The sequence below is a fragment of the Mustelus asterias genome, chromosome 3 (assembly GCF_964213995.1).
Source record: "Mustelus asterias chromosome 3, sMusAst1.hap1.1, whole genome shotgun sequence".
Classification (NCBI taxonomy): Eukaryota; Metazoa; Chordata; class Chondrichthyes; order Carcharhiniformes; family Triakidae; genus Mustelus; species Mustelus asterias.
In genome coordinates, this window is record NC_135803.1 from 104,461,332 (window position 1) to 104,475,989 (window position 14,658).

The 14,658-nt window shown below is 44.6% G+C and overlaps 1 protein-coding gene across 1 annotated transcript in view; it reads right to left on the reverse strand.

Moving 5' to 3' along the window:
• itpr1b (inositol 1,4,5-trisphosphate receptor, type 1b) overlaps nucleotides 1–14,658 on the reverse strand; it is a 521,126-nt gene that overhangs the window by 316,466 nt on the left and 190,002 nt on the right. Inside the window, exons 13-18 of the mRNA XM_078209411.1 lie at nucleotides 14,286–14,385; nucleotides 14,038–14,198; nucleotides 11,498–11,639; nucleotides 3,053–3,211; nucleotides 1,473–1,645; nucleotides 405–524 (exon numbers count right to left, since the gene is read on the reverse strand). Coding sequence (XP_078065537.1) covers nucleotides 405–524; nucleotides 1,473–1,645; nucleotides 3,053–3,211; nucleotides 11,498–11,639; nucleotides 14,038–14,198; nucleotides 14,286–14,385 — 855 coding nt within the window. The remainder of the gene's footprint in view (nucleotides 1–404; nucleotides 525–1,472; nucleotides 1,646–3,052; nucleotides 3,212–11,497; nucleotides 11,640–14,037; nucleotides 14,199–14,285; nucleotides 14,386–14,658) is intronic.

The window sequence follows — 14,658 nt, forward strand, 5'->3', positions numbered from 1 at the left end:
AGCTCAGCAAGAGTGAAAGACGCCCCCACCTCCCACAATTCCTTCCGCTGCCATCAAATTCATTTTCATGTTACACACAATCCTGGTTCAGAAATATCTCTTTCCTTCACAGTCACGGGGTCAGCCCCTTAGAGCTTCCTGCCCACAGCACACAGAGTACCTTCACCACGTGGACAATGACAGTTCAAGAAACGCAGCTCACCACCATTCCCTCAAAGGCAATTGGGATAGGAAATAATTGTTGGGCTTGTCTTTGATGCCCAAACCCTTGAGAATGAAACACAAGATAGTGCATTGTCACCCGCCAAAAGAAAATGAAAAATTAAACAAGCAACCAAGCTCAATTTAAGCACTATGACGACTGAAGCAGTGAGTTCCTTTTCCCGTTGCAGTGAATGACGTACTTTGTCTCAATAAGAATGTCTCCATTAGCTGGGTTCAGCACAGCCTTACAGATGAGTTCCTGGGTAACTGGAATTGCAGTGTTGTTGGACACACACAGGTCAGAGAGATAATCTAGAAATCTACAAATGAGAAACATTTTGTAAGTCAGGTTTCAGTTACAATTATTATTGGAGAAAAGAATTCTCATTCAAGACAGAAAAATAGCCATGTCAAATTAGGTACAAATCCCTGGATCAAATGATATTGAACCACACATGACAGCAGATACCTGAGACGCACAAAATAAGCAGGTGCCGAGGACTGCACTAGCTGGGTTGTAGGGAGAGGGAAGGCGATTCATAGAAAGGGGAAAAAGGTAGTGGGGTTCGGAGAAGTGGCACTTGGAAGGGGTGATCAAAGGAGATATAGAGGCATAAAAGCAAATTACTGCGGATATTGAAATCTGAAACCAAGAGAGAAAATGCTGGAAAATCTCAGCAGGTCAGGCAGCATCTGTAAGGAGAGAAAAAAGCTGACGTTTCAAGTCCACAGTCTTCTCCCCACCATGACTCAAAACGCCAGCTCTTTTCTCTCCTTACAGATGCTGCCAGACCTGCTGAGATTTTCCAGCACTTTCTCTTTAGATATAGAGACATCAAGGGGAGGAAAATTGGGGGATCAGGAGGAGACAAAGGAGGCAGAACTAAGGGGGCAAATAAAGTGAATGTTTATCGGGGGTAAGGGAAGTAGAAGTTGTGGTGGGAGGTGGTTGGGGAACGGTTATAAGATGGTGACACGGAGGGCCACCTGATTTCCCACAAATTTAAAGAAAAATCCTCCAAGGATAAGGTGTGCAAAATGTATTTGACAATATTGAAGTTTGAAAAACAGCTTGCCCTATTTTTATCCAGTCAAATCAGTTCAGACTTTTCAACAATGTTCCAAGGTCAAAACCTTGCTATAAACACAGTCCACAACATGGGGAAGCCAAGCCATCATGGGGACACAATACTGAAGTTAATCTGTCGTGGGACTGGTTGCAAACCTAGTGACCAAAACACAACACCACATGCTCAGGACAATCTCACCTCGGCTCCCGGTTTTTCCTGACCAGGCTAACAAAGGTTTCAATTTCAGCTGCTGTGATGTGTTTCTCCAAGAGCTTACGGTTATTGTGCAACAACGCTGTTATGGTGTCTTCAGCCAACACATCATATCCAATTTGCTTCTGCATGAAGCCAAACTGCTTCGCTATGTACTCCTGGGGAAGAGAGCATTCAAATCAGAGCTACTTCAAAAGCAAACACAGTGCTTGAACAAAGCACCTAAAAAACACTCTCCAGGTTTTCACTTGGATGGAAGAGAAAAACCTATCAAGTCCTATTCATCACCAATGGTACCTCTTCAACCAGTGTTCTCCCCTTCCTTTCATAGACACACAAAAATGGGGATTTGGTGTACTCTTAGAAACAGACATTTTATTTTCTAAACGGTGATTTTCCTTTTGTAGAATTCTCATACTCGTGTGATTCTATGAAAAATAACAAAAGATCTAAACCATATTCTTACTGCATAATCTCCAGATCAGTCTTCCCATTCTCCGAGATATGGTGGCATAGTGGTAATGACACTGGACTAGTAATCCAGAGACTCAGGCTAACGTTCTGGGGCTAGGCTTCAAACAGCAACAAGGCACCTGGTGGAATTTGAGTTCAAATTAATAAATCTGGAATTGAAAGCTAGTCTCAGTAATGGTGACCATACTAACCATCACTGATTGCTGTAAAAACCCATCTGGTTTACTAATGCTCTTTAGGAAAGGAAATCTGCCAATTTTACCCAGTCTGTCCTACATATGTCTCCAGACCACGCGGTCGGCTTTTAGCTGCTTTCAGAAACAACCTGGCAAGCCACTCAGTTCAAGAGCAACTAGGGATGGGTGATAAATGCTTGCCTGGGACACCCACATCCCATTAAAGAACAAAACAAAAATCCCGTTTTCCATCATCAGATGGAACTTGTAAACAGCCTTGGTATCCCAGTATCTTAGTTAAAACACAAGAACACAGAAGTAGAAGCAGAAGTGGGGCACCAGGCCCTTCAAGCCTGCCCTGCCGTTCAATACAATTGTGGCTGGTCTATGACAGCCTCAGCTCCTTTTCTGTATCATTTCCCCAAAACCTTCTATTCCTCAACCTATCAAATATTTATCTGCCTCCATTTTAACTACTTCTCATGTTCCAACCTCCACCACCCATTGGAGCAGAGAATCCAGAGATTCACCACACTCTGGGAGAAGAAATTTCCATGCACCTCAGTTTTAAATGAGCGGCCCTTTATCTTGTACCTATGTCCTCTTGTTCAAGACTCTTCCCACTAGTGAAAACATTTAACCATCTACCCTATCAAGCCCCCTCAAGATCTTATGTTTAAATAAGGTCACTCCTCACTCTTCTAAACTCCAAAGAAAGCTTCCTTTTAAATCACAGTCCAGTAATGAGGCAAAAATTGACCCCTGCCCTTATTACTAAGACGACTAAAACAAAAATACATTCTGCATTTGGAACATGTGGATGTGGGATGTTTACTTTAGACTATGAAGTTCGTAACAGGCCGATCATCATTAGAGGCCTTGTGACAAGGAGTTTCAGTATTTCAGACCTTGTACCTGGTTTTTTCTGTAGTCTTGCTGGGAGTGTCTCAGAACTCGGTAACACAATCTGCAGATATGTCGGAATGGGGCGTGCCTCTGGTCCCCGAGTTCCTCCAGCCTCAGCATCGGCCCATCACCACTGTCTGTGAACGGGGCCTGGAGCAGCTTAAAAATCTACAGGGTCAGGAAAGTAACCAAGTCAACACCATCAAGCAAATCTGCCTTGCTTTACCCAAGTTCACAGGTTCAAAACCTACAAGAGCCTGCTTCAAGATGGCAGCAGTATTCAAGCAACAGCAAAACCCACTAATTTGCTCAGTTAGAAATTATTTTCCATAGCCCTGCACCTCCCTCAACCTGGTGTTGTGAGACTTCTTACTGTGTCTCCCTCATGCTGCCATAGGGAATAATGGAGGTGAACAGCATAGTCACATTAAAGAAGCAGCAAGCTAAGTACATGAGTAAGAAAGGAAGAGCAGAATAAGCTGATAAACACATATGAAAGTGGAAGAATGCTGGTGTAACACAAACACCAGCATAGCTTTGTTGGGCCGAATGGCCTGGTTCTGTGCTGTAACTTTATGTAATTCATGTACAGCATCAAAGTGGTTGGATGTGGGTTTGCTGCCCTGTGCAATGAGTTTCTGATCTCTGCCACCATTACAGGAGTTACTCCCCATCCCCCCCAGAGCAGGTTTACCACGTGAGGAGTGACATGCGCATCTACAAATACAAAGGCCCAGAGAGATTGTAGCTCGCAGGCATCATTCACACACACAAGCTTGGACTTCCACCTGACCCTGGCAGGAATCGCTGCCAATCTGATCTGTTCCCTCAAAGAAGATTCTGCATACTGGCTCAAGGCGTGGGAAGGAAGGCCATCTTTGTCATTTTTGTGGCTGAGCAGATAGAGCAGCAAAGTACATGCATGCCCTCCACTTTATATTAACTGCCCCTTTTGTCTGGTCTTTGCAAATCCTGGGATATGGGGCAGGGTGGGGAGAGGGAGTGTTGTCTGGGAGACACCAGTGTGGGGGTTGAAGGACAGACGTTGAATTCATAACAGAACCAGAGATCTCTCTCCCTTGGCGATTGCAAAGTAGCATTAGTAAGGAGTTGAGATCAGGTAACCTGCTCAGCATACAGCAAGTGTGAATAACATTGGCTCCCTAAAAAGCCAAAGCTAAAAACTCTTGATTCATGTGGCAAAACTGCCCAAAACTAAAAAAAAGTCTATCTGGTCCCACGAAAGTTGCTCCCCTTGCAATCAAGGTCTCCCACTCCCAACTGTGGCTGAATGTCTCAAAACATTGTTCACCCAGCACGTTATACCAGGTGTCTGCTGAAATAATATCTGCCACCATTCGGAGTTATTCAATGCTCCCTAGTCCTAGTTGGTTGCTTTCTTTTGAAGTACTCAGCAAGCTAGTACTTCAACATTGTCCCATCATCCATCTCCCTATGCTTTAGACGTTGAGTATTCTTTTTGTCAATACTTATAGGTCAGCCCCCTTACACGTCCAATTGGATTAATTAATCATTAACCAATGTTTCTATTTTCCTTTGTTGAATTGCACATGGGAGTTTGGGGGGGGCGGGCGGTGTGATTCTCCCATCTCGCTGCACTGCTTTTGTAGCGCAGCGGGCCTGGAGACTTATTTCGTGGGCTTCCCACTGGGCGCCACGGCCTCCGCGATTCTCCAGCAGTTGGATTTCCGGCGCCATCAGCTCCACACCAGAAATTGGCGCAGAGCTGAATAATTCATTTAAATTTACATACAATTTAGATCCCATTAGCGAGACCAGGACCGAAATCTTCAGGCCCGCGCGCTTCTTTCCCCCTCTGCCGGGAGAGTTTCACTCCAGTGGGGTTTACAACAGCTCCCCACTTGCGGGGAGCTGGCAGCCCAACCCCACTGGTGTGAAGGGAGGCCATCGAAACCCCCCAGAGGGTTGGGTGTCGGGGCACTGCTACCTTGGCAGTGCCAGCCGGGACCCCCTAGCACTGCCTAAAGGGCAAAATGCCAGTGCCCAAGGGCACGTAGGCACTGTCCACCAGGTGTCAGGCAGTACCAAGGGGGCAGGTGGGTCCCGCTGCCACTCTGCATTTGGGCAGAGAGACAGAGGGAGGGAGGCCAGCGATTGAGGTTGACTGGGGGGGTGGGTGGTGGGGGGGGGGGGGGGGGGGGGGGGGGGGGGGGAGGAGGAACAACATCGAGGAGGGCTGGGGCTGGGAGGTGTCAAGGTAGGCCCGGACATGTTTGGGGGGGGGGGCATTGATCTTGCCGTGGCGGAGGGGTGTGGTCGCACGGCCAGCGATGCAGGGGTCGCGGGGCTGAGCAGCGGTCAAGCTAGCCAGTGATCAGGAGGACAACTGTGCGAGGCCATTGTGCATGCGCCAATCTCGGTGCTGACAGATTGGCGCATGCACAGTGGCCCACTCAGCGCTATGCTGCCGGCCTCTCCAACGGGAATAGGTCCCACCCCCTGGTTTTCAGTGTGATTCACGCTGAGGCACTCTGCAGTACACAGAGTGTAGGAGATTCATTTTGAAACTCCCGCTGAAAACAAAAGTGTGATTTACTCCAGTTTTACCCAAATTCTACACCTGAAATTGTTTTGGGAGAATCGCCCCTGTGGTATTCTAAATTTGATCTAATCAATGCATTGTACAGCCTTAACACCATCCGAGTCGACATGAGTTCCACTCTGACTACATATCTGAGCAGTTACCGCAGTGTGTTGCATGGATAATTCCAGAGGCAGGTTCACCATTTCTCCCTGCTCTGAGTAACCGTATTAATTGTGTTCCAATCACTGATCCACATTATTTCATTTGGCAGTGTTACATTTCACCTTCCATCCACTGATGTTGATGTGATCACATAAGCCATCCAAAAATCCTCTGCAAATTTCTAGTTACATCCTTGCTGAGGCAGACTTGCAATGAAACACACAGTGCTGCAACACGGGGTCCCAGCCAATGGGGGGGGGGGGGGGGGGGGGGGGTGGTGCTATACTGAGGTGTGGCTTTGGGAGCACCAGTCAGTGTGGTTCATGGGGAGCAGTGGGGCAACTCCACCAGAGGCCAGGGCCGAAAGCGAGGGGCCAGGATTGGGTGGCAAGGCTGGGCCAAGAGTGACAGGGCTGGGCAGTAACTAGACCAGCAAGGGCGAGGCCACTGACCGAGGGCGAAAGCAGAAACGAGGGCAGGCCAAATAAGGTCAGCAGTAGCAGCAACCAGGAGCACACATGGTCATCAAGGCTCAAGGCCCGGCCATCTGAGCGAGAGGTGAGCAGTCGGGACTGAGAGGTGCAAGGACCAGGCAGGTGCAGGCAATGGTTTTCCAGGAGCAACAAGGCGACTCCACCAGAGGTCAGGGCTGAGAGTAAGGAACCCAAATGGTGAGGGCATTGCCACCGAACGAGGGGGAGAGCAGGGGTCAGGGCAGGCCAGTTAAAACCAGCAGCAGCAGTCAGACAGCCATACAGGAACACACAGAATTGCCCAGGCCTGGCTACCCAAGCAAGAAGTGAGCAGTTGGTAAGTGCAAGGGACAGGCAAACGCAGGGGTGGTTTTCAGGGAGCACCAGGGCAAGTTGACCCGAGGTCAGGACTGAGAGGAGGAAGGGCGAGCGTTGAGGCCAGGCCAGATTGCCTGCTGCAGCAGGCAGTTAGCCACCAGCACAACAGCTTAGGTCATTGTAGCTGTCTCGACCCTCAGGGCAGGGCTGGGCAGGTGAGAGCAAGGCCCTCACTGGTGGGTGGTCCACCACATCACCAAGGGGCAGGGCATGATGTCATGGGGGACCTTGCAAAGAGGGAGAGCGCGGGTCCCCAAAAGTGCAAGTCCACCTCTGCATCATTGGCATATGATATTGGATAGGCTAGGGTTGCTTTCCTTAGAACAGAGGTGGCTAGGTGTTCAAAACTGAGGAATTGAGACAAGGTAGACAGGAAAGATCTGTTTCCCTTAGCTAGGGGTCAATTAACAGGAAATTTAAGGTGATTGGCAGAAGGAGGGGACATGAGGGAAAACATTTCCACAGAGTGGTGGGCATCTGGAGTTCACTGCCTAATTTGGTGGCTGAGGTTGAAATGCTCATCTCATTTAAAAAGGTACCTGAATCTGCATCTGAAGTGCTGTAACCTGCAAGGCTATGGACCAGGTCAGAAAATGGGATTAAGAAGATCGCTCGCTTATTTTTTCTCTTTTTTGGCCAGCGCAGACATGATGGGCTGAATGGGCTTTCTGCACCGTAACATTTCCATGGCTTTCCCCACCATTCATTTTTGAGACATGCAGCTTCCATCTTCCAGATCATTCATGTAAAATCCAATCATTGAACCCTGATATTTCTATTGCTTACCCTTTATCCAACACTGCTTCCCATTTCACTTCAACTAAATACCTGCAATGCATAATTATATTTGCATTTCTGAACCATTTTCCTGTTGCAAGATATTCCACTGCACAATTAATCCACAGACTCCACGTATAAATCAAGGTGGTTTATCAGGCATGATCTTTTACCTTCTAACCCAATGCTACCCATTTCAAATCTAGTCAGATCTACAGAAGTTCACCTCCAGCCAACTTGTTACTTCTGGTTCACAGCCTCAGCTCAGGATGAGCACTTCTGCTTCCGAGTCAGAAGGTTGTGGGTTCAAATCCTATTCCAGAGATAGAGCACAAAATCTAGACTGACACTTCTGGAGGGATGCTGCATTGTTGGTGATGCTGCCCTTCAGATAAGACATCAAACCAATCTGCTCTCTCAGGTGAGTGTAAAACATCCAATAGCACGACTGAAAAGCAAGGAGGTGAGTTTAGTGCCCTGGCCAATATTTATTTATATATTAATATTTATCCCTCAACCACACAAAACCAGTAATCTGACTATTGTGTCACTGCTGTCTGTGGACACAAATTTCTGCCACAGTTCTGATGCTACCACACTGCAAAAGTATTTAATTAGCCATGAAGCACTTTTGGAATCTTGAAGTTGTTAAATACTATAGTAATCCAACTTGGGTATGGAGAGTAGCGAGTGCATTTATAACTCTGGAGGGGGATTTTCAGTGATTTAAAAGTTAAATACAATAATTTTTCAGAAGTTTAAAGTATGTTACCTAATGACTAGTGTTTAGACAATGTTGCTTTTAGCTTGTTTATTAAAAGTCTGAAAATTTGAAATCTTGCTGTGTGATCCTTCCAGTCAGTCACTGGAAATCGAAGTATCTTGCCCTACCAGAATTGTAACCAAGATGTGATGAATGGCTATCTTGTTCATAGAGTTTGGAGATTTTTTTCTTAAGATTGTATTTGGTGTCACAGGCAAGAGGAGATTTTGGCAACAACCTTTAAACTTCAACTTCCAAAAGAATACAGACGGAAATGCAGTGAACTTGTTGACTGAAGGAAAATATGTCTGATTTCATCCGAAAGCTTGACTACTTGCAGTTAATTAATCATCTAAAGTTTGAGCTCCTTCCTGTTTTTTGTCACCTGTAATACCGTGGGCAGAATTATGAGGTCAAAAGCCCCAGTGACCTATTTGCTCAGTCTTGAGTCGCATTATCATTAGTAAAATTCACTTCAAAGACGCTGCGTTCCAATCCATTGGTAGCCTGGATATGCAGATACTTCCAAAAGTGGGAGGAACAGAGACAAAATCTAAAAAGGTGAAAATGTTGTTCAATATTGGTTGTGAATCGGACTTTCAAAAGAGCTTTGATAATGTGTCCCATCACAGATGAATGAATGTGTCAGGGAACAAGTGGCAGGATGGATTGCTAACTGGCTTCAAGACAGAAAGCAGAGAGTGGGGATAAAGGGTAGTAATTCAGAGTGACAGAAGGTGGGAAGTGGTATTTCACAAGGTTTAGTGCACTGATGTTCACAAATTACATTAGTAAATTGGACTTCGGAATCCATAGAGTCAATACAGTGCAGAAGGAGATTATTCAGCCCATCGAGTCTGCACCGACCACAATCCCGTCCAGGCCCTATTCCCGTAACCCCATATACTTACCCTGCTAATCCCCCTGACGCTAGGGTCAATTTAGCATGGTCAATCAAACTAACCCGCACATCTTTGGACTGTGGGAGGAAACTGGAGTACCTGGAGGAAACCCACGCAGACGCAGGGAAAACGTGCAAACTCCACACAGACAGTGACCCGAGGCCAGAGTTGAACCTGGGTCCCTGGCACGGTGAGGCAGCAGTGCCAACCACTGTGCCACCGAACTGCCATAAAAATACAAAATCAAAAACACAATTGCTAAATCTGGCAATGACAACAAAGTTTGGAAGGGGTGGATAGTCAAATACTGAAGAGAATTGCAACAAATTACTGCAGAACGTCAACAAACTTGCAGAATTGGCAAATAATTAGCAAATGGAGTTCAGCACATAAATAGGAGGTAAATTGGTAAGAAGATAGGGAGGTCACTTATTACTTGGAAGGTACAAATCTGGGTGGGGTAGAGGGACAGCAGGATCTCAGTACAAATGCGCCAATCACTGAAAGCTGTGCCACAGATTAATGAGGCCTTAGAAAAGCCAACTAAACACTTGGCTTTATTTCTAAAGAGATAGAATTGAAATGTAGTGAAGTTATCCTAAATCAATATTGAATCTTGGTTAGACCACACTTTATAAGGCTTGCAGTTCTATTATAGAAAGGATATGGAGACAGTGAAGGCAGCAGAGAAGATTTCTGAGGATGAGTTACCAGAAATGTGTATGCATAAACTCATATCAGTAAATGATGGACAGATTGGCTCGAGTTGAGTATAATTGGTTGGGTTGAGTGGCCTGTTTCTGCGGTGTACATAATGACTGAACGTACCGATGCTTGTCCATCATGGCATTTACAGCACACAAGCAAATTGAGGCACCATCTCTGTGCTGTGCTAACGCAACAGGCATAATCCACTTCAATCCTCCTGTCCATTTCCTTCTTGTCGTTCTCCTCAACTAATTACCCAATTCCCTTCTGACTGTCTTCTGCGCACTACCTCAATGTCACTCATGAGAAAACACGCCATGTTCTTATGAATGTTGTGCAGAGAAAAATTGTTCCCTTCTCATGATACTCAAGTCAATGGCTCCGTGTCACTGCTTCATCCATTGGAGAAAACTATCTTTCACAATTCATATTTATTCATCCTTTGAAAACCCTTCATAACCATTAACTGTTCTCATTCTCTCTGATCCAGTGAAAGCCTTTTGAGTTTGTGTCAAGACCCAACATTCCTGTTACCATTCGCTGGAACCTCATTGTTCCCATTCGGTGGTGGTTTTGCTCTTTACTATGAAACATGCCCAATTTTACAAATATGGCCCAACTGATGACTCAGAAATTCAACTTCATCTCCTTGCTTTGATAATTAATATCCCTATGTACAATAATCAGAATCTAAATCGTCTTTAACCTTTAGAAATGTAAATTTGTTCTTCCCAGGTGACAATGCAGATTTTCTAACCATTGAGTTCCAAGCTTCAAAAGAGTACAGTGACTTAAGTAAAGTTGAAGTATTATTCTAAGGAATTGAGATGCTAGCAAATTTAATATGAGGATGTCTGTGGCAAAGTGGGTAGTGTCCCTGCCTCTGAATCAGAAGATCCGGGTTCGAGTACCACCCCGGGACTTGATGGCTAGGGAAGGTGCATTCATAATGTAGCCAAACGGAGAGTATCAACCTGCAAAATCCTTCCAACAAGCCAATGGCAGGTGGCAAGAGTAGGAGACACTCTTGGTCAGCCATGCTTGATGTGCCCCTCAATTCTAACCCTCTGGTGACCTGTTCCAGGGAAAGCTCTGGAAAAAGATGAAAGTCTGCCTTTAAACTAGGAGTGGGAAGAGAAACAGCAATTTAATACAAAAAAAAGTTAAACAACTCCCCAACGTGATTCCTTTTACATTGCCCTTTTACGCTGATGGTCCAGGTTCTGACTCCCTAGCCTCAGATGGTGGGCAGGAACTCCCAAGGACTGTTGCCAGTTCTGCAGAGAAGTCCTGGTAGAAAAAGTGGGTCTGTTTTCGTGAATCTAACAAGGATTACTGACAACCTGCTGATCAGGAACCAGCAGGGCAAACAGAGCACAAAGGCCAATGTAAAAAGTGCAACATGCGTACAAGTTCTTTACAAGTGCTATGCCTCAATACTCAAAAACAGCAATTCCCTCTCTCATCTGTGCTAAGCAGACGAGAAACTACACATTAATCACTACTCAACAGTGGCTGGTCTCAAGAGAACGTCACAATACAGATTAGCATGTGACTACATACATACTTCAAATGTTGCCACATTCTCAAATTTTAATATAATATTGAAAAGCTTTCTCCGCACGAAACCATTTAATGAAAGTAAAGAGTTTCCAAATAAAGATCCACTTTTGAACAGAAATAATAGTCAGCATCCCTCCTCCTTCCCCCACTTTGACATCTCACCTGTTTTAGAATATTTTGCTCTCTCATGAGTTTCTGCCGCTCTCGGTTTGGCTTATTGATCACCACTTCAAGCACATCCTGACCTGAATTTGGAACATCCGCAACGAAGAACACCAGGTCTTCCAGAAGCTTTGTAACAAAACTGTTGAAAATAAATTCAACCAAGAAAGGAGGTTTCAAGGAGCCCAAATCTCAGGTTTAGAAGACAGTATCAATACTTCACAACAACATAAAATAAAACTACCAAACATGAGGGTATTTGTTTCTCTGACATCATTTGGGACTCGTCTCCTGGCCTGTACTTGTTTTTAAAATTCCAGTGATTAGCATTCAAGCTTGGCAAGAATGCCAATTTAAAAAACAAAAATCGCTCTTGAAATATGGGTATTGCAAGCAAAGCCAGCATTTTTTGCCTGTATTTAGTTGCCCAACTTCAGTCGATAGTTAAGAGTTAACCATGATGATCTGACACTACACTCCCGAATCTAACAGCTTTCCTTTCAAGATTTCTGAATCAGTTGTTGTTTGAAAAAAAAAGGAAAATCCAATAGTTCCTGATCGCTTTTTCTGATAGTTAATTTTTTTAAAAAGCTGCTATTGTGGTAAAATTTGAACTCGCTCTCTGGATCACCAGTCCACATACCCACATCCCTCCATAATCCTGCTGTCCTTGACCTGTTTGCAGGCCTTCATATAGGCTAAACGTGCAATGAGGAAGAAGGCCTGAAATATTGAATACACCCTGGGTAGTTCCTTGCTCGATGGTTCTTCAATGTACCCATGTTTGATGGGTGGGATGAGGAAAATAATTGGACCCAATTGGAACCATTCCTCATTCTAAATTCATGCATTTTGTCTATATTTCTCAGCACTCTAATTTGCTACATTTTTGAACAGCAAATCTTAGAACAATCTAGAAACAAAATGAGAGAGTTTCATGTAAAGTCTCAAGAGAGACATTCAAAATCATGAGGTGGCTGGGCAACATAGATAGGGAGAAACTGTTCCCGCTCAAAAAAGGATCAAGAACGAGAGGGCACAGATTTAAAGTGATTCACAAATGAAACAAATGTGATGTGAGAAGAAGCTTTTTCACACAGCGAGTAGCTGAGGTCTGGAATGCACTGCCTGGAAGTATGGTGGAGGCAGGTTCAATCGAGACATTCAAGGAGGCATTAGGTGATTATTTTAATAGAAATAATATGCAGGGGTACGGGGAAAAGGCAGGGGAATGGCACTAAGCCATGATGCACATTTGACAAGCTGGTGCAGACATGGGCCAAATGGCCTCCTCCTGCGCTGTAACAATTCTGAGGTTCCAGATGAGGAGTTGGGATTTATCAAGTGAAAAGACTCAGGTGTAGCCTAGAAAGTTTGCATTGAAAGCTTCTGTTACAGATATGGAAATAGCAATTTACACCGGAAGGAAATAAAATGGCAAAAATATGAAAACAGAAAGTAGGGTTTTGTAGACCGAAATCTACAAGGTTTTGAATACACACAAACTGTGTTATTTTGAGTAGGAACAACTTCCATCCCTGCTGCCAAACATGTCCATGAAGGACCCTGTTGGAAACTTCCAATTTTAACCACCCATCAAAAGAGAGGGCAGTTTGTTTGATTTAAGTGAGCCTTTTTCCCAGGGCAGGAGTGTCAATTCATAGGGGACATTGATTTAAGGCAAAAGGGGCAAGTTTAAAGGAGATGTAAGAGGCATTTTCTTTTACATAGAGGGTGCTAAGTGCCTGGAATGTGCTGCCAGAGGAGGTGGTAGAAGCAGATAGAATTGCAACTTTTAAGAGGCATGTTGACAGATACATGAATAGGCAGGGAATAGGGGGATATGGACTGAGTAAAAGCAAAAGGTCTTCAGTTTAGAAAGGCGTCATGTGTCGGTGCTGGCTTGGTGGGCTGAAGGGCCTGTTCCTGTGCTATACTGTTCTTTGGAATAGTTTGTCAAGTGAGGGTGCAGGGGCAAACAGCTTAGATGCAGGTCAAATTAGACAAGCATTTAGAAAAGAAACTATTGCCAGAACACCAATATGCTGGATTAGATGGAGCAACAGTCTGCTCCGGGAAGTGAGATGTTAATGATTTTTCGGTTTCAAATCTGTATTTCACAGCATAGAATGCATTTTATTCCAAATCCCCATAAACCATCCCCGCTAAACCTCAGGCTTGGTCCAATTTTTTTAAACTAACCATAAAGTTAATTCCAACCTTCATGCAAAACAGACTTGACCTAAGTATTCTGGCCAGCCTACAAAATGAATTTGATTTCAGCTCACTCCTTAACCATCTCAAATATTCCTGCGTTGATTGCAAGAGTTGGCCAGAACTAGGGAATCTTAATCAATTTGCAGTATTCTTCCAATAGGATGCTTAGGTAATGCTTCCAAACTGTTGTCTCAAAAGGACACAGCACTATGGAAACTGAGAAAACCACAAACCCAAGACAAGTGAGGGAGGATTCATGTTTCAACTTGTCAAGAAAATGTGGTAGTCAATTACTGGCCGTCTGTTAAAAAGGTGTCACCTACCGTCTTTCATTCTGAGTAATAGTGCCCTTCTCAAGCTTGCCAGCTATCGAGGCCAACACTTTGCTGGCATCATTGGCAAAGTCCAAGTCTCTCACTTCAGCTGGTGAAACGGGCACAATAGCAAATGCTTCTTTATCCTCTTTAGTTGGAGAGGTGCCAATCTGAAATGGAAGGAGGTAGCAACACTCAGTACCCAACTGTTCATTGTAACTATTAAAAGCCATACATGGTTTTTCATCCAGAATTACCTTCAGCATAACTGGCCTCTCTTCGTCTTTATCTATTGGAATATTGGTGCTATGAACCCACGTGTTTGTGCAGAGGTGCCGGAGTCGAACATAAGAGTTCCTGAAACACACATATTAGTTTAGGAATCAAATATAATTTTTCAATGACTTGAATACACAAGCAACAATTTATGTAGAGCCGAGACCATGGTAACACATTTTTTCCCCACAGGATCCAACAAGGTTTGACCCCTAGCCACATAAGGGAGGTATTAGGGAGCTTGGTCAAAGAAAGTAGGTTTAAGGATTGCCTTAAAAGGAGAGGTAGAGAGGTTTAATGAGGGAATTCAACAGCTTTCGGTCACTGGAAGTACTGCCATCATCACTGGAGCCA